Here is a 24,525-nt window from a genome sequence, read left to right as displayed (position 1 = left end):
GTTCCTGGAAACCACCCTAATCTTATCTGAGTACCTTGTAGTGATAATTTTTTTGCCAGTTTTTTTAAAAAATGTAAACTATTTTATTTCTTTTATTTCTGAATATTGTATTCTGTTGCCTTTGCACAATTATTTAAAATCACATTTCTTTAGTCAGAATTAGGCTTGGCTACATCTAGAATAAATTTACTGAAATCAGTGTGCTTTAATTATGACTAATTTTAGGCCTATGGATTTCGATTTGGTGCTGTTATGTGCCATCAAGTTGCTTCCAGGTTATGGCGCCCCTGTCAAATAGTGGATTTCAATGAGTCTATACTCAAATAATCTTCGTCTACCTTTCAGATTGATTGTAAACTGTTACAGCGATTAATCACAAGGCAATACAGTAAGCATAACAGTGAATAATTGTAACAACATATTTACACTATAGCTCAACAATACACGGTCTAGGTTTGCGGATGCATAGAGCCCTGGGCTTACCTTTACAACCCCAGCCCTAGACAAATGTACACCTGTGAATAGGATTCACAGTATCATCTCATCTACTCCATCAGCCACAGGGGGAATGAGGAGGTGATTAAAACCAAACAGCTTGGCTAATCGAACCACTGCATAAATGTGTTGATTTCATAGAGCTACATTAAGATGACAGTGCCTTTGAGATACACACAAGGGATATGGAATGAATTTGGGGGAAAAGTAAGAGAGATTTGGGGTTCCCACTGTATCACTTAGATGTTACACAAACTTCAATCTTGCAATGTGAAGTGATAATAAATAATGATTATGTTAATCAAGTTAATTCCAATTTACAACTACCTTTGTCAGAGTTTCCTACATATAGAGTTCTCAAGAAGTACGGTAGTTTACTGTTCCCTTCTTCTAGGGGTGGATTGCTACACAGGCCAGCTTTTCTCCCAGAAGGCACAGTGGGGGAAATCAAACTCCTGACGCCTAATCAACTCAATGAGATAGTGGTACAGTTATGAAACTGTTATCTCACTAAAAATAAAAGCAAACAAGCAACCTTTTTTGTACAACTGGGGACAAGGAAAATGGCTCATCATTTTACTGTGTAGGTTTTTTTTGCAAACTTTCCGATCTTGTAAATCAGTCTGCATTGAACCTGGGGTACTAGTCATTGCATTTATACCTTGTTTATAACAAATCCAACATTTAAACCATTGTTTTCTAATTAATAAATGCTGCACTTATCGTGCAAGAGTTGGAAGCCCACATCAATCTCACAGGGTTCAACAGCTGGTTCCAGCGCATCACAGTGTGAAGTGAGCCAGCTTAAGCTCTCCAAGATCAAAGTGGGGCCGTTTGCAAGAATCAGCTTCTGAGCATTGAATGGAGTATTTGCACACATCTGTTGCTGCTGTTTATGATCCAGATGCATGAACATAGGGTTGTGCAAGCATTTGTAATGCAAATAGATCAGAGCTCAGAAAAGTTACTTTTGCAAATTGCTGTTCTCAGAATCCTCTAATCAGCACAGCTTGGTCATGCTTACTGGGAGATTCTGAGAGCTGCAGTTAAAAAAAAGCAAAGCTTCCAAATTGTACAATGCCTATTCTAGCCACCATAGACTTTATACTAACACTGCAATCCAAATGAAGGGGAAAAATGCTTTGAGCCTTCCGTGTAACAACTCACTCTCACTCCTTACTATGGCAGACTCTGTCCTGTTGCAACCAAGACCCATAAAAGGCAACATCATGCCCAAGGATAAACACCCTCGCATCCATGTGTATACCTTACCTAAAAGCATTCTCCGTATGCTTAAGTTTGTGAGCGGGGAGTTCTGGAAAGCGCTCTCCATTCTGTGGCTTTGAGTCAGGAATTCCCTTCTTACGATCCCAAGTGGGTCTAGCCTCTTCCTTGGGGGCTCTGTCCTTGTTGACCTTACTGTCTTTTATCTGCTAGAGAAATATTGTAAAAAAAAAAAAAAAATGTCCAAATAAGACCAAAACAGAAATGTGATACAGCCTTTTCCTGCTGACAAGGGGGAGAGAACCACCGTCTTCAGCTACTTTACAGACCACCAGCTGCACCAGCAGCTGAAGAGACACTTAAGCTTTGTGCTTATATTCTGTTCCACGCAACTGCACTGAGATTTTCAAGATCTGCCATAAACACACAAGAGACAGTAGTACTCATTTATATTGTTGTCAAGTGCACTACAGTGGCAGCTAATCTTTCCAGTACTGGAATAAGAATGCAGCCACTAATTTGACTGGGGATGGGATAGGAATAGGTAGACACACAGCCTAGTATATTCCCTACCACTGTCTTTTCTAGATCTGTTTAAATTGCTACTCTTAGGCTTCCTTCTCTCTTTCTCCTTTGCTACAATTTTTAAAGAGACAACTTAGAAAGCATGAAAACCGACTGCCCCTATATCTTTCTTCCTATAATAACCAAAATGGATTTCTCAAGACAAACACCGAGTTTTCCCTTTTCTGCTTAATATGAGTTGCCAGACACAAGCTTCACAACAGCCAGCCCCTTACACTTTACAAACAAAACAAACAAACAAAAAATCAGAATATTCTGCCACAAATCCAGAGTATGAAGTAAGGTTCCAAAGTATATTAACTTTATCATTGCAATTCAATCTGAACCCATTTCACCTCACTGCTAATCTACGTACTTTTGTTGTTGCTGTTTATAGGACTATTGGATGCTGTCTTTATTTTTCCATTTTTGTCTCTATTCCATTCACTATAATACTTATCCTGTCATGCCCTTCGTTTTTCCATGTCCATCTGCAATTTAGCAATTGCTTTTAGCCACGCCTACTCATACCTCTGTCAATTTAGAGCAAATATTTTTATCGGAGCGATCTGAGTTTGTGATTTTAGTGGCACCTTCATCAATCATTGCCTTAGCAACAGTAAACAGTTGTATCATTTAATAGTTTAGTTTATACCCTGTTTCCCTGAAAATAAGAGAGGATCTTATATTAATTTTTGCTCCAAAAATGCATTAGGGCTTATTTTCAGGGGATGCTTTATTTTTTTCATGTACAATCTATGTTTATTCATATGCAGTCATGTCATCTTCTTCTGGTTGCTACACAAGGGTGGAGTGTGTGCTTTCACTTAACTGGGGCTTATTTTCAGGTTAAGTCTTATTTTCAGGGAAACAGGGTATGCTTTCTGTGTTCTTTCTAATTTTTTCTCTCTTTCTCTCCTGAAGATTGCTTAATTTGGGGTGAATGTCAACCGTGGCAGCAGCTGAATACTGCTTTAATACCTCTGATTAACCAGTGTCTGCTTCTAAGGACAGGCTATCTATCTTTGTTTTAACCCTAGCCAGAACTTCCCACCGCTTGTACCACTTGTGACTCTAGATTCATGGAATGGCCACCATACTTGATGTCAGAAACTGGCCCACAAGTCTTTCAGATATCTCCTGGCTGCACTGCAATCCAGTTATGGGTAGAGGTGGGCACAATCTGGTTCGTCCCAGTTCATCACAGTTTATTAAGGTGCTGCTGCTCCTCTCCCCCACCTCCTCAGCCAATCAAGCCACTCACCAAGTCCAGCTTGCTTGCTTTTTCCACCTCCTCGGCTAATCTCCCAGTCATGAGCAAGAGCACAGACTTCTCTGCCCCGCCCTTTTATCTGATTGGGAGATCAGCCAAGAGGGCAGGGCAGAGGAGCCTGAGCTGCTGCTGCTGCTGCTGCTGCTGCAACTGGAAGATCAGTCGAGGCAGTGCAGGAAGAAAGGACGCTGGGCTGGTGAGTGGCTAATTAAGCCAGAGGAGGTGGGGGAAGGGCTGTGCCTTTATGAACTGAGGGCAAACTGAGACGAACCGGTTCATGCCCACCTCCAGCTATGGGCATTAATTGTACAGGGACACATATTAAGTGGTGGTACTGAAAGTAACTTAAAACAAAAAAGCCCATAAATTGCTGCACTCTTACTGACTCAAAACTTTGCGAGGTTATTCAACTACTATTCCTTAAGGTTGGTTCTCAATCTCAAAGGCAAGCTGGTGGTGGCTGGTGGGAATTCTCTTGCCTTTAAAACTTTGACCTTTTGATTTTTCGGCTCATTTGCAACGTTTCTGCACATTTGTTTCTTTGTTTCCAGTCCCCACACCCACCCATAAAAATTCTGGATTAGCAACATTGACATCTGATCCTGACATGCTGGCCCTCCGGCAAGCTAAGTCATGCCTGGATGCTAACTGGAACTGTGCAGAGTACAGCATTCAAAATTTTTCTTTTGGTCTGCAGAATATAATATAAGTTAAATCAGGAGCCAAAGCAAACCTGAAATGGCAGTCAACAAAAATGCAAGGGCTCTTCCCCAAATGAACCAATTCACTACACAAAAACCGAATTTAGTCTGGATTGCAGTAGACTAACTGGGGTTTAACAATTCAATGGTCTGCTGTAAAAGTACTAAAACTACCTTCAACCCAATATCTTGCATTGTTTTTTAGCACTAGAGTCAAAGTTTCTCTGGTGTTCGGGCTGCGCCCATGCTGCAACAAAATGTTGCAGTTCATCAAACAGATCTCTTACTATTGGTTCTTCCTAATCTAAGGGCAGAAAAACAAAATGGAGCCATACTGTACCACATAGCCCTTCAACTCGTTAGAAGATAGGTCACAGCAATGGTGTCACCACCACTGTTTTAAATATATTCATTACGGCAAAAAGCCAGTGGTCTACCTCTCTAACCGCTTTGATCAGAGCCAGGTTTGGATGTTCATATTTAAAGCAACCAACCCTAAATAAGATGAAACCAAAATACTAAGAGAAAAGTAACTAGGCCCAGAAATACAGGTGCTGACATTGCTTCAGTAATTTTACTGAACAAACACTACATCGAACTCGCCTTAAAAACTGGATTTTAGATAACAATGGAAAAAGCTACTTTTTTGACTAGAACCCTCAGAATTCCACAGCCAAAAATCTGGCCAAAATCCTCTTGTTTAGCTACGTAGATGGCCTAACCTATGAAGGCAAATTGTCTCCCACTGAGAAATCATCCAATGTGGGATTCACAGAGAACACAATGGTGACATCATCTGTGTTACACCAGTGTAACTAAGCAACAGATTTGGGCCAGAATCTTATCTGCACATTATAGTCAGCAAGGGAAACTGCATGTATTGCAGTGGCAAATTGTTATTAATTAACAAAGTGCTTGTTGCATTCTTGGGCAACCTCTTGGATATGCAATCAGGCTCATGTCCAAGAACATAACCAGCAACTCATTAATGAATGGCAATCTGCCACAATGATCATGCAATTTCCCTTATGGAAGTACTGTATAAATCACCGATAGAATTCTGGCCAATATCCATCTAACATAAAAGACACAAATTATAATGCAAATTAATACTGCTGAGTTATTTTCATGCTTCTTGTGTTCTCTAAAAACCTCTAAAATCCTTTGCTGTCTGTTCCCCCCCCCATCCCTCCTCACCCTTCCTTCTGATTTCAGACAGGAGTGGTGAGGGGGCCCTTTGAAACAGAAAGCTTGCATCATTTTCCTTCCCCTTTATTCTGGATGTAACAAATGCTTATTTGCAAGTGGCCTACTGATTGGCAGAAGGTGAAACATATCCATTTTCCAGCAGAAGGGCGTAACAGAGCATGAAGAATATGTAACTAAACTGCATGACCAATCCTTTTGGACTTCAGATTTAAGATGTCAAGCGCTCATATTAAGCAATATGTTAGACACAGTCTCATGAATCTTTACTGTGCAATTGTTTTCTTTTAAATGCAAACTTCATGGAATGGTCAGTGTCTGGAGGTCCAAATATTCTCCCTGTCCTTCCCAATCCCTTTCTGGGGGCTGTGTCAAATCCCTTTATTAGATGCTCCATAATCAGTAGCAGATTGTATGCCATGAAGGAGAGGGGTGCACTATACTGCCATTTTGGGTTCAGGGGCCCTCTTTTGCTCTGGCCACCAGCCACAGAAACCCTTGGTCAGGCAAGATGAAGGGTTCTTAAGGTGATGTTTTGCTTCACTACAAATCTTTTGATGCACAAAAAGAATAGAAAGAAAAAGAAGCCTTTAAAAACCTCTTTCTCCTTGGAAATCTAACTATTTCTACAGCATTCCCCACACTTTCCAGAAAGCAATGAATTCATTGCAAAATTGTCCTGTTACCACTGAAAGTTACACTGGAGCGAGGGGGAGAATTCTACCCCAATTCTAATAATGAATGTTTAAATGTTAGTTATAATCTCACACTTCTATCATACAAGCTATCTACATGTTCCTCACACAAGCTATCCATAATCTGCAGATTCTTTTAAATGTTCATGATTAATACATGCATTATCAATTAAAACACACATGTTTAACCAGTCAACAATTTCTTAATCAGCCAGCAGGCAAGCTTACTTAAAGGAATACTTAACAAATAGGACTTTAATCCCAGTCTTCCAACAGTTGCTCTGGGCATTTCAAATCTCTTGCTTCTAGATTTAAATAGAAGTAACTCCCAAGATGGTTGTGAGCATTTTAAGACGAAGATATTTTAGACTGAGAGCTTATCTTCGGATAAATATAAATGCATTTTAAAGGGTGAGAAAAGGGCAGGTCTCAACAAAATTACAAAAAGAATCGAAAAAAGAGCCCTTGCTGTTCACGCGCTATGTCTAGCCAAAGTGGAAGCAGGAAATACCACAAATATCATGTCATGAGAAAGCTTGCTTTAGTGCAAATTTTGCAGGCCAACTCTGCACACCCAGAATCTTAAGGTAGTCTGGAGAACCAAAACCAACTCAGAGGATGTCAACTGAATTGAGGAGAGAACACCAAGGGCCAGCACTGTACAAACTGAAGCTTCACTTTTTAAAATGTTGCTGTTTTCTTAAAAAAAAAAAAAAAACCTGAGCATGGCAGCCAAAATCATCCTTTGATTGCCAACAGTGAGCAAGCAATGCTTTCTTTCTAATTTCAGAGCAGGAACCAAGAAGAGCATAGCCTTTTCCTAAGGCTTTTAGGAGACCAAAAATCCTGTATATCCACTCCAGAGTCGCGCCTGGAAAAAGTCATCTTTTTGGACGATACCTCATAGAAATCCCCAGCCAGCCATGCTGGACCGAGCATTCTTGGTGCTGCAGTCCATGCTAACTGGGCCCTGAGTTTGGCAATGATGTTTTAAGGCCCAATAGTCCTTACTTACCATAAAGCAGAACACCATGGTACCAGCTCCTGTGTTTAAAGTAGAAATGCAATGCATCTTATTTGGGGGGTAAAAATAAACTTTCAGATAAGAAAGGAGAAAGTGTGTGGAGTCTACACACCTTATGTCATGAAACAGAAACTTATTAGTTAGGTTCAGATTAAGGGGTTCAAGATGTCTTGCTTTCCAGCAGAAGAAATTGCCAGTTCAAGGAAGAAAAGTTTTGATAAAAGGGAGGGAGAAATTAAGGAAAGAAAATTGGACTCTGCTTAGATGCCCAATATGAAACACTTTCTTAACCTCATGTTATTTTTTTTTCAATGTTTTGATTTTTTTATTATTATTTATGGGTTAAAAATTAAAATAAATGAAGAAACATTGAAGAATGAAATCAGGACCAATTCTTCTGGCCGATGCTGCGTCATGAAAGTAGAGCGGTACTTGAGTGAAAACTGGCTATTTGGTTAAAAGTAAAATCCTATTGGCTGAAATCCATCAGTACGTCATAGCTAGAGTAGGCCCACTAAATCAGTGGGAATTTGGTAAGTCAGCAACTCTATAATTTCCACTGATTCAGTGGGCCCATTCTAGCTGTGACTTGCTTGACTGGACTTCAACCATTGTTTCACCATACAGTCAGATTTGGGTGAAGGGAACAATTTGTAGCCTAATGTAGGACTAAACGGAATAACCTGTTTCTCTGGGCAATCCGTTTCAGAAATGTTCAGCCCTATTCCTGTCTTGCTCCATCATTCCTGGCAGAAAGAGGGGATCTTGAGTTGGGTTGCTGCTATCCCTGAAGTTGCATTATGTGCTCTTTGTCACACTCCTCCTCAGAGAGCGTTATGGATGTCTGAGAGCATTAAGGTTTGTGTACCCCATCATTCCCAAATAATAGTTACCTCCTCTTTCCGGAAGCCAGGCCGAAGTTTCTCATCTTGTAGCTTGTCCTTTTTAGCTTCCACTTTAACCTCTTTCTCTTCCCCCTTTTGTAATATGTTTGTAAGATGAAAACATCAATTCTACGGCAATCCCTGTAACACATCTGCTGTGGGTGTTTCAACAAAGCTGTGCTCACATACCCCCTTGTTCCGTGCCGCGGCTGCTGTGCGCACAACTCCCTCTGGGTAGCAGAGTGACTTCCACATTCCTGCTGCACATCTGTGCTTTTGCTTCCACACTGTGGTGTGTCCATCGTCTCCTCTATCGCTGGCTAACATTTATGGATGCTCATTGAGCTGTCACTCCATATATGTTTGCTTGGTGTTTGTTTGCGGCCCATGCTGTGCCTTGGTCCCTTGCATATGTGCTCAGCTATGGCCCTGGTCAATTCACAGCCACAGAAAGAGAATGCAAAGAGATGGTGAGGAACTCAGAACATGCACAAATTTCCTTGGGGAGAACCAAGAAGGATGCAGCTTAACTATGTGTCATTCATTGATCAGGTTAAAAGAAAGAGGAAGCTAAAGCTAAAAGAGGAATACAGCTTTAGCAGGAGTTAGTAGACAATAGGCAAAGGTGAGCAAAGTACCATCCAGTTTTGTTTTGTAAAATGCATTACATTTGCTACAAAACACAGACATAAGCTGGTTGGATGCACTGTGTTTACTGTACCTGTTTTCTTAGGGAAGCTGCTGGGGATTTTTCTTCTTGTACTTTCTTCTCTTTTACCTGCTTGTCTTCTATTTTCTTCTCTTCTCCTTTTTTCCCTTTCAACTGATCTACCTTTTTCTCATCCGGCTTTTGCTTTGCCTTTAACCTTTCCTCTTCCAGTTTAGCTTTTTCTTCAGCTGCCTTCTTAGCCCTCTCCCGTTCTTCAGCCTCCCTCTTCTCCTTTGCCCTTTCCCTTTCCTCAGCTGCCTTAATCCTTTCCCTCTCCTTGGCCTCCCGCCTCTCTTTCTCCTCAGCAGCTTTCTTCTCCTCTGCCTCTATTCTCTTTCTTTCCTCCTCAGCTCTCCGTTCTTCTTCAGCTTTAATCCGTTCCCTTTCTTCTGCTTCTAGCCTGGCTTTTTCCTCAGCTGCCTTTTTCTCTGCTTCAAGCCTCTCCTTCTCCTCTTCTGCCCTCTTTTGCTCTGCCTCAATTCTTTTTCTCTCTTCTTCAGCTTTCCGTTCTTCTTCTGCTTTAATTCGTTCCCTTTCTTCTGCTTCTAGCCTCTCTTTTTCCTCAGCGGCCCTCTGCTCGGCTTCAAGTCTCTCCCTCTCCTCCTCTACTTTAGCTCTCTCCTCTTCCTCTCTCTCTAGTCTCTCCTGCTCTTCTCTTTTGTTCTTTTCTGCTTCAACCTGATCATCCTCATTTTCTTTTTGATCTAAGGCTACTGTGATGCTTATGGCCTCCAGGGCACTTGTATCATTCTCTACTTTTTGCTCATCTGCATTCACCTCAAGATGTTTTACTTCTGATACTACTGCTTCCTCCTCATTGTCTATGGTTTTCTTTTCTAATATTACCTCTACCTGGTTATCCTCTACAGTTCTCTTCTTTGGCTGGCTGTCTTGCATCTCCTCTTTGTCATCTTCATCTTTCTTCTCATCTTCCTCATCTTGCCTCAAGTTATTCCTCTGGTATGATTTGGTGATGGTTTCAGTTTCCTCCACCTCATAGTGTCTTCTGTGGGTTTCCATCTTCTCCTCCTTTTCCGGGGTCTCATTTTCTTCAACATTATTCACCACTTTGCTGCTGGTAAACGACAAACTCTCATTGGTAATTGTTGGGTCAAATTCTTTTTGGCGCTCCAGGGCTTCTTGAAGACGTTTCTGGCGCCTTTCTTCTCTCCTGGCCATCCTCTCCAAGAACAAGGCATCGTCATCTCCGTCGCCTTGAGTGGTCCTAACTGTGGTAACTGTTGTTGTAGTACTCTTAGTCTCTTCTTCTCCAATGCTGTGTAAGACACAGATATTGACTGAGTCTATGCTACTATCAACAACAGGCTATGTGAAAATATCAAATGCTGTATTTTTTTTTGTGTATAAGATGCCCTCATGTGTAAGATGCCCCCCACTTTTCTAACCCAAAATTAAGAAATCTAAGTGGGGCTTAGCAAGTGTAGGGGAAAAGGGATCAAAGCTATCCCACGACTGCATGATAGTTTTGATCCCTTTCCTCCTTATACAGCCATGGGATTTGCTTTGAGTCCCATGGGACTTAGTAAGCAGAGGGGAAAGCAAGGATCAAAGCCATCCTGCAGTGCTTTGACCCTGGCTTTCCTTTTGCTAAGGCTTAGCAAGTGGAGGGGAAAACAGGGATCAAAGCCCTGCAGGATCACTTTGATCCCTGCTTTCCCCTCCACTTGTTTTTCTCTCTCCTCACCTTAGTTCCATGTATAAGACGACCCTCAATTTTTAGTCTAAAGATTTTAGACAAAAGCATAACCTTATACATGGAAAAATACAATAGTTCTAGCATCCAATAGGCTACCCTAAGAAAGAAAGAAAAGGGGGAATAGGAAGCCGCTACAATAGATCAATTTATTTGTCCATCTATTTTAGGAGAGATCTGAAAACAAACTTCTAGCACAATCTCACAACAAGGACCTTGACCCTGTAAAGCTACTGCTGGAAAATCATACCAATTGGTAGAATAAACTATGTTAAAAGACAAATACAGTCAGGTATTCAACATTTCTGCTATGACAAAGTATATTTCTCCCTTGAATTGTACAGGTTCGAGCAACGCGGTTTTGGTTACACACGGATTTTTCCCCAATCTATCATTCAATACTGAGTAAATAAATATTCAACAAATACCATGACTGCCCAGAACCCCGTAAGTTCAACACCAAAGGCAAACTCACTTGACCCCAGAGACAACAACTCTAATTCAATAAGGACCTTTCAGGCTCATTATACATGGCTGTATAGAAAAGATTGTCAATGCTATGGAAGAGAACCCAAACAGAGATGTGTGTGTGTGTGTGTGTGTGTGTGTGTGTGTGTGTGAGAGAGAGAGAGAGAGAGAGAGAGAGAGAGAGAATCAACTGCCTATGCTTTGTGGTTACATTTTCGATATATATGGATTTTGAAATACACAGGAGTCTGTGGCCCCTAAACTCAGCATTATTGATAGAAAAAGTGTACCTTATGAAACATTCAAGCAATTGAAAGATAGCACATCCAAAATCAATTAAGTCATGTTTGTAAGGTAAATCTTACTTGTTTTCTGCATTGACTTCAGGCTTATCTATGTCATCATCTTCTTTGTGCCGCAGTCTTTCCTGCCTGGCTCGCCTGCGGCGTTCTCTGGCAGCTTCTTCCTCATCATCATCATTCCGTTGATAAGCTAATCTGCAAAACACCATGTAAGGTTCATGATTCAAAGTGTTGGAATGAAATCCTGCATGACTATGAGACTGCAAATCCCCTTGCTATAGGTCATGCATCCGTATAGCAAGAAAAAATATATCTCTGCAACCCATAAGTATATCATTTTAGGGTGATTTCATCGTGGATGGGCAAATGAAGACCCATTTATTTTGCAACAGATGGGGGCCTTGCAGAGATGACAACTGCTAAAATTTGTTGATAATGGGTCCATACATCTACTTGTATTTTGGACTCCCTTTTGAGGCATAACTAAAAACAAAGTCATCATGCACAAATATATATATCAATGTTCATAATTACACAACAGGGTAATGGGGAAAGGTAATGCCGTCTTGGACACCTTTAGATCAGTGGTTTCCAAACTTGGGTCTCCAGATGTTCTTGGACAAAACTCCCAGAATCCTTCACCACTAGATATGCGAGCCAGGATTTCTGGCAGTTGTAGTCCAAGAACATCTAGGGACCCCTGCATGAAGCAGCAAAGTGCAAATCTGCTCTGACTTTACCTGCCCCCCCCCAAAAAAAAACGCTGGTGTGGCCACAGGATAAGAAAATCAATTAACATGCTGGAACTGGTACGGACATTTTGTTCATATGCATCACTTCTCAGCTTTAGTAGCGCAAAAAAATTGTTGTTCTCTCCCACCCCGCCCCGGCAATCATTTCTATAACTTTTTTATGATTTGGGGTGAGGCCCATCATTAAAAGATGGAGAGGGAGAGAAAGGCATATCCAGTGCACTCCCCCCCCCCCATGCTGGGAGCCAAGTTCAAAGAAGAACACGGGAAAACAAAACAGGCAGGGGGGAGTATGAGCGAGGAATCTTCATCCTGAATGTGCAGACTGTTTCAGAAAGCAAATAAAGGCCAAAGTAGTCACAACAGCATGATAGCTCAATGTTTTAGGCATCTGGCTGTGGAGCCAGAGTTTGGGGGGGTTCAATGTCCCACTGTGGGTCCTTGAGGGGCTGGACTCAAAGGATCCACAGGGTCCCTTCCAGTTCTGCAGTTCGAAGATGATGATTACGATGTGCCTGATGCTAAAACAGACACTGCTTCTGCAGCACATCCCCTTAGTAGTGTTTCAATATAATCCTACATATACCGGTAAGTCCTTATATCACAACATCATCTATTTCCCTGCTTCTGGCTTTCGCTGGTGTGTTGATGCTTTATAAAACGTTTTGACACTCCAGACTAGGAATATAAAATCACAGTTTGTCTGTTCCTTGTAGGTAAGAACAAGGAAATACAAAGTTATTCTCTTTGTTCCTCAAGAGAGTGAGGCATTTTGTAGTGTTCTCAAAAAGAGACAAGAACAGGAATGAGAACAAGTTTTGTTGAAATGAAAGAAAACTTTAGCACAAGCATGCACAATACACAAAATGAACATGGTTGTTGCTCTGGTGTGTGGACTTCTAAGAATTACAAGTATCAAAGAGCCTGTTTGTCTCTTTTGAACCATCAGACTATCTGTCCTGGACTTGCTCTGTTTGTAAGCTTGTGTACTGATTCTTGAAGAGAAATATTAAATTTGTGCATAGTCAATCTGTGCGAGCATACAGGACAGCACTAGGAGACTCCCTCTCACACTCTCATTTGAAGGTAAGGGACCTCACAAGACCAGAACTTTCATCCCTGTGAGCTATCTCATCAAAAACAGCCTTGGAGAACTCAACGGATGTTCTTTAAATTGCAGCTCATGACAAAGCAAAGCTGTAGTACACATTTATAGAAGGAGAGGAGAAAACTAAATGTGCAGCTGCAGGTTTTGGTGGCAGCCACATTTTCATAATGAGTTCTCCCGAAGAAAGAAGGAACATAAACAAACTAATAAACATAATATTTAATCGGCTACCAAGGTCCACATCCTACTCTGCGTGGGAATTGCGACTGCCACAGCTAGATGGACATTACAAAGACATATTTTCCAAATGTGAAAGACAGATTCACTAAGAAGATGGGCTATTGAGTTCTGTGGTGCATATGAGACGTATACTGTGCCAGCTCTTTAAATGTTTATTATAGGAAATATCAAAGTTAGTACAGCTATTCCAAGTATAATTTAATGTGTGAAGTGGCATTAACCAGAACCAATTTGGAAAGCTAAGAGAAACTGCCTTTACTCAACAGAGTTTACAAGGCCATACCACTTTTCTACAGGTTCTTCCCCGGTGTGTGTCACTTTTTGCCCTACAGCTCTGATAATTCTTGGCCACGCTGCCTGTTGCTTATGGAAGCTGTAGAGCAGGGGTCTCAAACATGCGGCCCGGTGGCCATTTGCGGCCCCCGCCTTGCCTGCACCCCCCGAAGCGCCCACGCGTCCTCTGCTGTCAAGAGTCAAAAAAAGCTTCACCTCGGTCACCAGCTCTCTCCCAAGACAGCGCCTCTTGCACCCTCCATCTGGAACTGCAGCCTGCCAGCCAGCCCGCCTGTCTACCGGCTGGCAGGCTGCAGTTCCGGATGGAGGGCGCAAGAGGCGCTGTCTTGGGGGGAGAGTCGGTGAATGAGGCGCACTGCTGGTCCTTTTCCCCGAGTGCCCAAGCCGCCACCGAGCGATGCCTGAGAGCAGAGCTCACTCCTGGCCCGTCCTCAAAGAGCGCCTCCAACAGCGTCAACAGCAGCTGCCGCCACCACCACCTCTTCCAGGGAAGTGGCTCTATGGCTCTCTTTCTCTCTCGGCACCCCCAGCACCAGCCTGGCCAGTGGCCGTCTCAGCACCTGGCGGTGCTTCCTCCTCCTCCTCCTCCTCTTCGACCTGCTTCAGCCGCCTCGGCTCTGGAGGCTGCCTGGGCTCGCCTTGCAAAGTTTGCTCCTCTGTCGTGGTGGGGGTAGCTTCTGCTGCCGAGTGCGCCTTTTTTTTGAGGGGGGCCCTCAGAGGAAGGTTGCCGGACATCTCTCTCTCTCTCTCTCTCTCTGTGCATGCATGCGTACCTGTGGAGCCCCCCGCCCCATTCTGTTTAATTTCGTGGGTACCGATGGGGGCTTTTCTCCTTTGGCAAGGCGATTCTGTGTGGGTTTTTTAAAAAAAAAATTATGTTGCACCCCCCCATTAGGCGGTCACCGGCGCTCCCTCCCTTCTCCGCTTCTTCATCCTGCTGGTGGTGGTGGTGGTAGTGAAGAAGGAGCCAGAGGGGGTCGTGGCCAGTGGCTCGCCGGGCTAAGGAAACTCCTGGTGGCTTCCTCAGGCTCTTGCTCCACTTGGCGGGAAATCTGATGCGGCCCAGCCTCACCCAGAATCTGCCTTCAGCGGCCCCCTGGTAAATTGAGTTTGAGACCCCTGCTGTAGACCAAAACACGTGAGAATGAAAAACGTGAAGAAAGCCTGGTGTGACCTGCAGATGGCAAATCTGCATCACTTGTGCCATACATTGAATGGATGGCAGGGCTGTGCAGGCTAGACACCTGAGCCAAGAGGCACGGTATGGGCACCTAGTTTCTCCTTGCACTCTCATGTTCTCTGTATATTTCTAAGTGTCTCCCAGCAATGCAAAACATACAGTATAAGGGGGAAAAAAGTAAACCACCCAAGGCATAAGAACCTTCATCTGCTGTGAAGAACATTAGCATGGCTATCTACCCATACTTTGGGCTTCCAACATCCTCACTTTTAACTTGTTACCTGCTAGGGTAAGGAATTCTAATATTCCAAGAAGCTCTGATGCCTTTCTCCACATGGTATTTTGCTCAATCCACAGTAATTCAATCATCTCTCTATTTACAGCACAAATGAACAAACTTATTTTCTGGTTACACACTTTCCCCTTCATGGATTCTTTGCCACTGGTAAGAAAATAGGTTCATTGCAACAGGCTCCTGCAGACTCTTAGGAATCTGACCTGTTCTATTAAATATTCAACAGAAAGCAAGGTGCTGTGTGATAGGAGCACACATCTTTTCTCTCACCTTGCTCAAAGCATTTCCTTTGCTATTAATTTCCCGCAGGTAGTGCTGAAGGACTCTAGAAGCCTGTTAGTGTTTTGCACATGTCTAACCTTGCACAAGAATCCGAACAATTACTTATTCACATTTTTGTAAATAGTAAATAGTAAATGCTATTATTTTCTAAGCAGAGAAACAGGTCCAGGGATTTATGCAAGACAAACCACATTATGCTGCACAAGGCAACAGTCTCTCTACTTTCCAACCCAAGATCACCTGCTGGTTTCGTAAAAATAAAAATTACCTCCTACTCACTAAAATACTGACCTCTACTATACTTTTTAGTCTGGATCAACTTAGATCACCACCTTGTGCCAATGATGAAATGAGGACATTTATTCCAATCTCCGCTAAGCTATCTGCCATGTCAACTTGCAGAGATGTCCAAGACACACCCCAGGATGTCATTTGACAGTCTGGTGCATCTGATTATGACAGAGTTATGTTCTGCTGGACCGTGCAAGGTTGTGCTTGAAGTGAGGTGCTGTGAAAGAACTGGAAGTTTCCATTATTTGGGGGAAGGAATGTATACATCCTTGATGCAGTAATGCTAATTCTGATGCAGCACAATTCATATGGAACCATAATCTCAAACATGTATCAGATTTATACAAGATATCAAAAAGTTTGGGTATAAAACCAAAATTATGAGGTAATTGCTGTTTACAAGACAGAACATGAAACCAAGATCAGAGGAGCTTAATTTATAGATTTGAACAGTTTTTGAGATGCAAAAACACCTCAATGAGGAATTTTCAACGTGTACTTTTTTTTCTTGCAATATTTTCCTATAATTTGCCTAAAAATTACATTGCTCAAATGCAGCACCTTTTTGTTTTGGGGACGCCAAGAAGACTAAATGCATATGCATATACACACACATAATAAACACTTGCTGGTTGTTTTAAAATAAGGTATAAGCAATTCAACCAGGGCTTCTAGTTTTCAAAAGTCTGCGCAATGAAATAGCATCTACTCTTTTCTCCAGTTCTCACAGTCTTTGTGGTTGGGTATGAAAATTGTTCTTATAAATGAAAAATGTCACTTGAAAATAATATCTTTCCCTCCCACAAACAAGGAGGAAAAAACGGTGGTTCCTCATTCTCACACACAAGAATGACATAAGCAAAGAACTACAGTACATTCTTATCTCATGATAGTAGATCCTAAGATCAGCCCATCATAGTAGGCTAATGAAAAACTTATTGTTTTTCTCCTAAATAAATAATAAATTACAGGGAAGCTGCCATTACAGGAACTAGTGATAGCTTCTCACCTAAATTATGTTATGTTGACCCAACTTTGAACAGTAGGAGGTTCCAGGGTCCAAAGATTACCCATTTTCTTTGGAAGAATCTTCTTTTCCTTTCCTTTCCTTGTCGTTGTAGTTGCTGCTGCTGCTGCTGCTGCTGTACTATTTGCATTTATTTGCATTTGTGCACAATGAGCACAAGGCATTGAGTAAAACACCCCAACAGGCAGCCCAAGTTTTCTACTGCCACATCAGTTTTCTAAGGAAACAGGATCTTAAGATATCATAATGTCCAAAAATCCTTTAAAAACGGCCGCTTTCTGTGATCAGAAACAGATATTAATAGGGTCCATAGGTAAAACTGAAAGCACTTAATGTTGCAGAAAGGGGATGAAGGTACATAGTCTTTTCTGATTTGTGAAATCAGACTTATTTACTTATTTATTTATTTAACATTTTTTTCAAAGGAATGATCTGCTTCAGTCCTGAAGACCCATCCACAAACAAAGCAGGCCAATTTGCATAATCCTGGGAGTGACTCTGAGATGCTCACATTAGTAAAGCATGATCCTCTTCCAGACATGGGCAGTCTTTAAAATGTTTCTAGCCTGTACCTCTCTTTGTGCCTGCCTGAACTACTGTAGAGTCTACCCTTGATTTCCTCATACACAAAGACACCTTGTTCTTTGTCCCTGGCTAGATTAGGAGAATATAGATGAGTCATCTATCTGGAGCCATTTTAGCCCCTACAGGCTGTTAATATTCTTTTATTAAGTCTAAGATGCTGACCAGGTATTGCATCAGGGCAACCCATGAAAAGAAATTTGATAGGGTTCCCACAGCTTTGGCTTTTTAAAAGGATTACACAAGAAGAGAGACGCAAGGTCTATCAAGGGCTAAAACTGCTAAATGGAACCTTAGGGTCGAAGGCAACATTTCTTTTGTTTGTTAGTTATTACATTTATATCCCACTTTTCCTTCAGTCAGCTCAAGGCAATGTCCATGGCTCTCTTCTTATTTACTTTATCCCCATAACAATCTGTGTGGTAGATGAGGCACACAGAGGAATGGGTCCAAAGTCACACAGTGATTTTTAGGCTCGAGTGTGGCCTTGAACTCGAATTTCCCCACTTCTAATACTAAACACCAATCCACACAAACTACTTTATACTGCTTTGAGTACCATGGTCATTAGCTTCCTTCCTTCCTTCCTTCCTTCCTTCCTTCCTTCCTCCCTTCCTCCCTTCCCTTCCCTTCCCTTCCCTTCCCTTCCCTTCCCTTCCCTTCCCTTCCCTTCCCTTCCCTTCCCTTTCCTTTCCTTTCCTTTCCTTCCTAGGGTGGATTTAAATTTGAAAAATCAATATATATTGGTCAATATATTCTTTAAATAACATAAAAATCTTATATTTTAAATTTTTAATTTAAGTTGTGATTTAAATCTATCTGGCTTATTAAACCAAATCCCCCCTGCTTCCTGCTCTGCTTTGTAACACCCATAACTATCTGAAGCAATGCCTGACATTAAATAGATTTTGGATAGATCTAACTTAGACAACTGTTCCGTGTCTAGTTGCGCTGGCCATGTGACCACGGAAACTGTCTACGGACGGACGCTGGCTCTACGGCTTGGAGTCAGACATGACTGGACTAAATGTCAAGGGGAACCTTTATCTTTACAAAAGACTGCGGATCTCTGAAAAGCAGCGGTCAGATAGAAAATAGAGGAAGCTTGTTTTCAGCTATTCTAGAGGTGGAATGTAACCTGAACTAATGAATTCAAATTACAAGAAAGGATATTCCAACTAACCATTGGAAGGGATGCCCTGATTGTAACAGCTTTTCAACAGTGCAAAGATTACTATGACAGTGTTTATGAATACCCCCCATAAAGACAAGCTGTCTGAAGATAGGGCAGATCAACAATCCTTTTACTTGATATGTAAAGAATTTAACCAGTGTTCCAAACAGGTAACAAATGAGTTTTGTTTAGGATGACCCCATGTTTTCATTCCATTTCCATGTACAGCACTGGATATGCCTTTCAGTATTTAAAATCTATACAAGAATTAACCATAATAAAACCAAACTAATATGAAAACAGAACAGCAGAGCTATAGCAAAAGCACGCAAGTGCGCGCACACACACGCACACAAAAGAACATAAATATAAAAACTTCAATAAGAAGGCAAGCTAAATGCTAGCTAAAGCAAACAAGGAAACTAACAAACTGTCTCTTTAACTGGTGACAAAAAAAGACTTTTAAGAAAGGGGCAATATGGATGTTTCCATTATTTCCATCAACAACTGTACCTAGACCAGGAGGAAAAATCATACTTGAAGAACTTAAATAAGCAGGGAGACAATATACAGCCTTGTCGTACTCCTTTCCCAATTCTGAACCAATCAGTTGTCCCATATCCAGTTCTAACTGTTGCTTCCTGTCCCACATATAGATTTCTCAGGAGATAGATAAGGTGGCCAGGCACTCCCATTTCTTTAAGGACTTGCCATAGTTTGCTGTGGTCCACACAGTCAAAGGCTTTTGCTTAGTCAATGGAGCACAAGTAGATGTTTTTTTCTGGAACTCTCTGACTTTCTCCATAATCCAGCGCATGTTAGCAATTTGGTCTCTGGTTCCTCTGCCCCTTCGAAATCCAGCTTGTACTTCTGGGAGTTCTCGGTCCACATACTGCTGAAGCCTGCCTTGGAGGATTTTGAGCATGACCTTGCTAGCGTGTGAAATGAGTGCAATTGTACGGTTACTACTACTACTACTAGCCTTTGTACTTGAGTCTTCCATCTAACCATCACCATCTTGCCGGATTAAAAGGCAGAATAACCCACATACATGTAGCTCCTGTTTCTTAACTGGGGTGGGGCGGTTAGGGTTGGATCATCTGTTTCTCAGAATGAAATGCAACCAGATTCTCCCAACTGCATGTCAAGTAACTATAAATTGCCTGTTGCATATATCCTAGGATGAATTGCAGGCAGGACCGCCTGCCCGTAAAGAGAGCAAAAATAAAACCTAAAGCTACTGAAATAATGTCGAATTTTCCTTCAACACAAAGATAAAAGGACTTGCTGGAAGCATCCCAAAGTGGAAGCAAGTAATTCACTCAATATGTGGAGTCAACAAAGGCTTGCTGTTTCTTTTCATCAGGTCTGAAACTCAGAGTCAGCTTTCATATGCATTCTATGTAGAACAGTCATTTTTCTTTCCTGCCCCATAGCATACATTTGGCTTAACCAGGTCTTACACTTCTGCATTTCTTTGCCAATTATATTATCTTCCGTGTAAAATTGATCTAAGCAGCTCATCCTCTACAAAGTTCTCCTCCACCATCTCACCATGGTGTGGAGAGATCCTAAATTACTGAAGGCTAGACCAGTAGAATATAAGCTCTAACAGGTTCTATCATCCTGTTAAGATTTCACAGGAGGGCTGTGTGTCTGTCACCTTGGAACCAGCTTAAATACTGTAGGCACAGAGACAGTATTATTGTGAGAAGCGTTACCATCCAGTGACGAATTGACCAGAGCAACCATATATGGAGCAGCTGTAGTCTACATCGGTAAAAGGACTACTCCCATTAAGCCACGGTTAACCTGTGGTTTACAAGCACCTTCTGGATATTCCTTATGAAAGTTGAAGTGGCTGGAAGCATACTTCCGGCCATTATTGTCTTCTTTTCATCTTCAGAGATGGTTTTAAAGGTAAAGGTTCCCCTTGACATTTAGTCCAGTTGTGTTCGACTCTAGGGGGCGGTGCTCGTCCCCGTTTCCAAGCCATAGAGCCAGCATTTGTCCGAAGATTGTTTCCATGGTCACGTGGCCAGCATGACTAGACACAGAACGCTGTTACCTTCCCACCAATGTGGTACCTATTTATCTACTTCATCTTTACATCCTTTCAAACTGCTAGGTTGGCAGGAGCTGGGACAAAGGACGGGAACTCACTCCATCGCGTGGATTCGATCTTACGACTGCTGGTCTTCTGACCCTGCAGCACAAAGGTTTCTATGGTTTAACCTGCAGCACCACTTTAGGGGAACATTTTTAAAAAGAACCTCTGCTACGAGGGGCCACCAGGAGCAATGATTCTCCTTTTCTTCACACTGGGGTTGGGACATGGCCAAAAAAATGGTGAGGACCACAAGCAGCTTGTGAGGTATTCCCAGCTCTAGTATTATAATTCACACTGAACATTTGTACACAATATCAATTTGCTAGGGGCTGGATCAAGGAGAGAAATTAAACAGAACCCTCTTTTTAACTAATCCTCTAAACTGACCCCATTAGATGAGAGTATTTAAGTGTTTTGCATTTGAGTTTTAATAATCAAATCTTTGATGGGAAACACATGCAATTATCATAAAATCCATGATGTGAGCTTCCTCAAGGTCCATCTGGATCTTACCCTACACATTTAATAAATCCATGTTGGTTTCAGTATATTTTTAAATAGTTTGATCCAGAACTTCTATTCTGAAGATATCTTTCTGCTGCAAAAGTCAATACCGGAGATGCAAGGTGAAGAGATTCATCCTCATTGTTACTTCTGAGATACTGCCATATGTATTAGAATTCAGCAATTACTTAAATGTATTAGAAATACACAAAGCACCTTAGTATAGCTGGTTAAATATAATATGGAAAGCAGCCATTCCTTACAAAGCATGAAGACACACAGAAACAAAGAAGCCTTTGGGTACAATTATCCATGTACCCAATCCTTTGAATAAAACAGGTTAAGGATATGGATAAATCGTATCCGTCATTTTCATTTTGAATGGACTGATGCAGAAGGAAATGGAAGTGAGAAACATCATGCAAGGAAAAGTTATTTTAGAGAAAGAAACCTGAAAGGAAAACAATTTTAACTATTTTTTACTGTGCTTTATGTAACCATCTATAAAAGCTAGCCTATGCATTCTGGAACTCTGGCCTCCTATGCTGACACTTTAGGCTGTGTATATACTGATATTCTCTGCTAGCATTCATACATACTTTCTAATGCCTCCTTTTTTAATGCACCTCCTGGCAGTTCTCTAAGCCATGTCTCCACAAAGATATGCACTAATGAAGACGCACACAAAACCATGAGTAGGGTTTGCCATATTAACCATTTTTTCAGACTTTGCCCAGATTCAAGCTTGCTATCTAGTACCTGCTTGGCTCATGCTCTGTTTATAAGCCTAGATTCACTGCAGCTTCCCTATGTACCTGCCCATCAGAAGTACTGTACAGCCATCACTCACAAGTGTCAGGATCTTTTTATTATCATCCGCTGCCACCTTCAAGTTTCTGTGAATTTAGCTGCAATCCTTACAATAGCTGATGGAGGGATGGTTGGGGATACAGTACATTCTCTAAGCAAGCAGCAACACTGTATGAGCATCCCCATGGTACTCCAAAATATATTCACGGTAGCAGCTTGATCTTGAATAAAGGCTAAAGGGCTTTATAAAAGATCGACTCTTGGTGGATCGGAAAATTGCTAGAACTACTTTGTTGGCACAGATCACTATCACTGTCTGAATCTGGAGGCTTCCCATGAGGCACAACTACTGTAATGATGATTCCATGAACTTCAAAATTTACCAAAGTTTGGCAAAGTTACCTTTTCAGACTGTAATTCCCAGAATATCTCAGTCAGCATGGTCACTGGCCAAGCCGGTGGGAATTTTGAGAGTTGTAACCCCACAAAATAAGGTTTCCAAACTCTATATCCCTAATTACTGGTTTCCAGGAGCTTAGGGACATAAAGGCAAGAAGAGAAGGGGACCACAGAGGATGAGATGGTTGGACAGTGTCATCGAAGCAACCAACATGAATTTGACCCAACTCCAGGAGGCACTGGAAGACAGGAGGGCCTGGCGCGCTCTGGTCCATGGGGTCACAAAGAGTCGGACATGACTAAATGACTAGACGACAATGAGGGACATGTTTGCCTTCTCTTCCCTTAATGTATGTGTATTTTAGTGCAACCCTTCTGCAGTTTCAGTAAACTTTATCATTGCTATCTAAACCCTGAAATAGCTCTAAAGGTGTCCCTATTCCTCACTGATATGCCAAGTCCTACCAGTTCAAGCAAGTGTCAGGCAGCTTCAGAGTTCCCCCCCTCCTTGAAATACTGTTATCTTTCCTTTGACTGGTCTTCAAAAACTGTCCTCCTCTGAGGTTTCCTCTTGCTCTATAGATGGAAGGAAGCAGTCACGACAAGAAAAGCATTTTCAGGTTTTTATTGAGTTTTTTTTATTGGTGCATTCCAACTGTCAGCAAACAAGAAATATGTTATGTCCAGAAAATGAAAAAGCTGGTAAAATAGCTTGTATTCTTCCAACCCAGGAACCAACCCCCTCACTGTTTTGACCTCACTTTTGCTTATTTTCAGTCTGGCTTTCTAAGCTATTTCTCTATAAAATGTAATGTTATGAAGCAGTCACGCTAGAGAAAAACTAAAGAGTGCTTTGTCAGAAACCAAGGTGTAATAAATTTGTGTTTCTAGACAAGAGCTAAAACTGAATCTCTGCTGCCTGGGGAATTCTGGGAAATGTAGTCCAAAAATGCAAACCTCTACAAACCTCTAGTCAGAACTAATGCATACAGAAATGAAACAGGCCAAGGTAGTCATATTTTGAATGACTGGCTTGAATTCTGATCCAATAATCATACTACTGGATAATTCTGGTGGGATATAACAGGCCCTGGCTAAACTGCTCATAAAAACTGGTATTGGTAGCATCAAAAAAACCCCGAAAAAAACCCAAACCCCAAAGCTTTAACCAGGCATGGTAAATCTCTTTCCGTTTTCCGTCAATGTTTGAGCGTTCAAATAAAGCACTGAAAATGAGAGAAGACTTAAATGGACTCATAAAGAATGGAAGAAAACCTGAAACTATTTATTCGTTATTATACACATAGTAGACTGTATGTATGTCAGACTGGAGAAACATATCTCCACTTAAACAGATGGAAATAAGAGACTTCACCTAACTATTTGCAGGTCTAGTAGGAAGCGCTTTGCAAGTCCACCCTGGCTGCCTACAAAGTACTTCCTTCTTCCCCCATTTTTTAACCAGCCGATCTAATACTCCCATCAAACAAAAAGCAACAGATATAAACGAAAGAAGCTTACATTAAACAAGAACCAACTGTAAAATTTCACCTTAATTCAAGTAAACTGTATCGCTTTGTAGGAAAGGGATTCTTGGATTTACTAATATGCAGAGAGCTGCAATGTGTGGGGAACAGAGCTAACAAGAATCAGATGTCCCACATTCCTGCCTCACCAACATTTCTGTATGTACGGCTGGCTGGCTGGCTGGCTCCCACGTGAAGCATGGAGTCTGCCTCCAGAGATGAACATTTATGCAGACGCTGGATATTTCTAAATATGTTAACAGCACAGGTAACCAGAAACCCCTGTTGTTTGTTTGTTTTATCCATATGACACAGCCAAAGCGCATTGAAATAATCATAGGCCCTACAAGGATCAGAGGCAGGAAAAATTGATGCAACACCAGGAAAGCAGATGCTGACCTAACTTCCACGTAATGTTTTCTATTTTCGTAAAGAAAACTTCCCACATGATGGCTTTGTAACACAAGCTAGAAAGAAAGACAGCAACTTTTTTCACAACATGCTTTTGTAATACAGTTTTCAGTCATTCACAAATAATTCTGTTGGAACTTCCACTATAACAATGAAAACAGAGCTATCATTATTAGGTTAGAAGCTGAGTCTCTGGGCCAAAACCAACAAGACAGGGAACTCAACAATTAAGAGAAACCAGAATGTGATGAAATGATACAGATGCATTCTTCACAATTGCC

General features: G+C 41.6%; 1 protein-coding gene across 32 annotated transcripts in view; it reads right to left on the bottom strand.

Moving 5' to 3' along the window:
* Positions 1–24,525, bottom strand: part of CALD1 (caldesmon 1) — a 210,657-nt gene that overhangs the window by 24,669 nt on the left and 161,463 nt on the right. For 7 of the 32 annotated variants that reach the window (XM_020811398.3, XM_078376380.1, XM_078376382.1 and 4 more), the window contains 3 exons: positions 11,323–11,454; positions 9,622–10,051; positions 1,768–1,928 (listed from right to left, as the gene is read on the bottom strand). In XM_020811398.3, the coding sequence (XP_020667057.3) occupies positions 1,768–1,928; positions 9,622–10,051; positions 11,323–11,454 (723 nt within the window). Of the gene's footprint in view, positions 1–1,767; positions 1,929–8,075; positions 8,160–8,787; positions 10,052–11,322; positions 11,455–24,525 lie in introns of all 32 variants that reach the window. The other 25 variants (XR_013536792.1, XM_020811389.3, XM_020811393.3 and 22 more) reach the window with 7 other exon arrangements.

The sequence above is a fragment of the Pogona vitticeps genome, chromosome 5 (genome assembly GCF_051106095.1).
Source record: "Pogona vitticeps strain Pit_001003342236 chromosome 5, PviZW2.1, whole genome shotgun sequence".
Lineage (NCBI taxonomy): Eukaryota > Metazoa > Chordata > Lepidosauria > Squamata > Agamidae > Pogona > Pogona vitticeps.
Note: the sequence above shows the minus strand (reverse complement) of the source record. Positions and strands in the feature narration are given on the sequence as shown.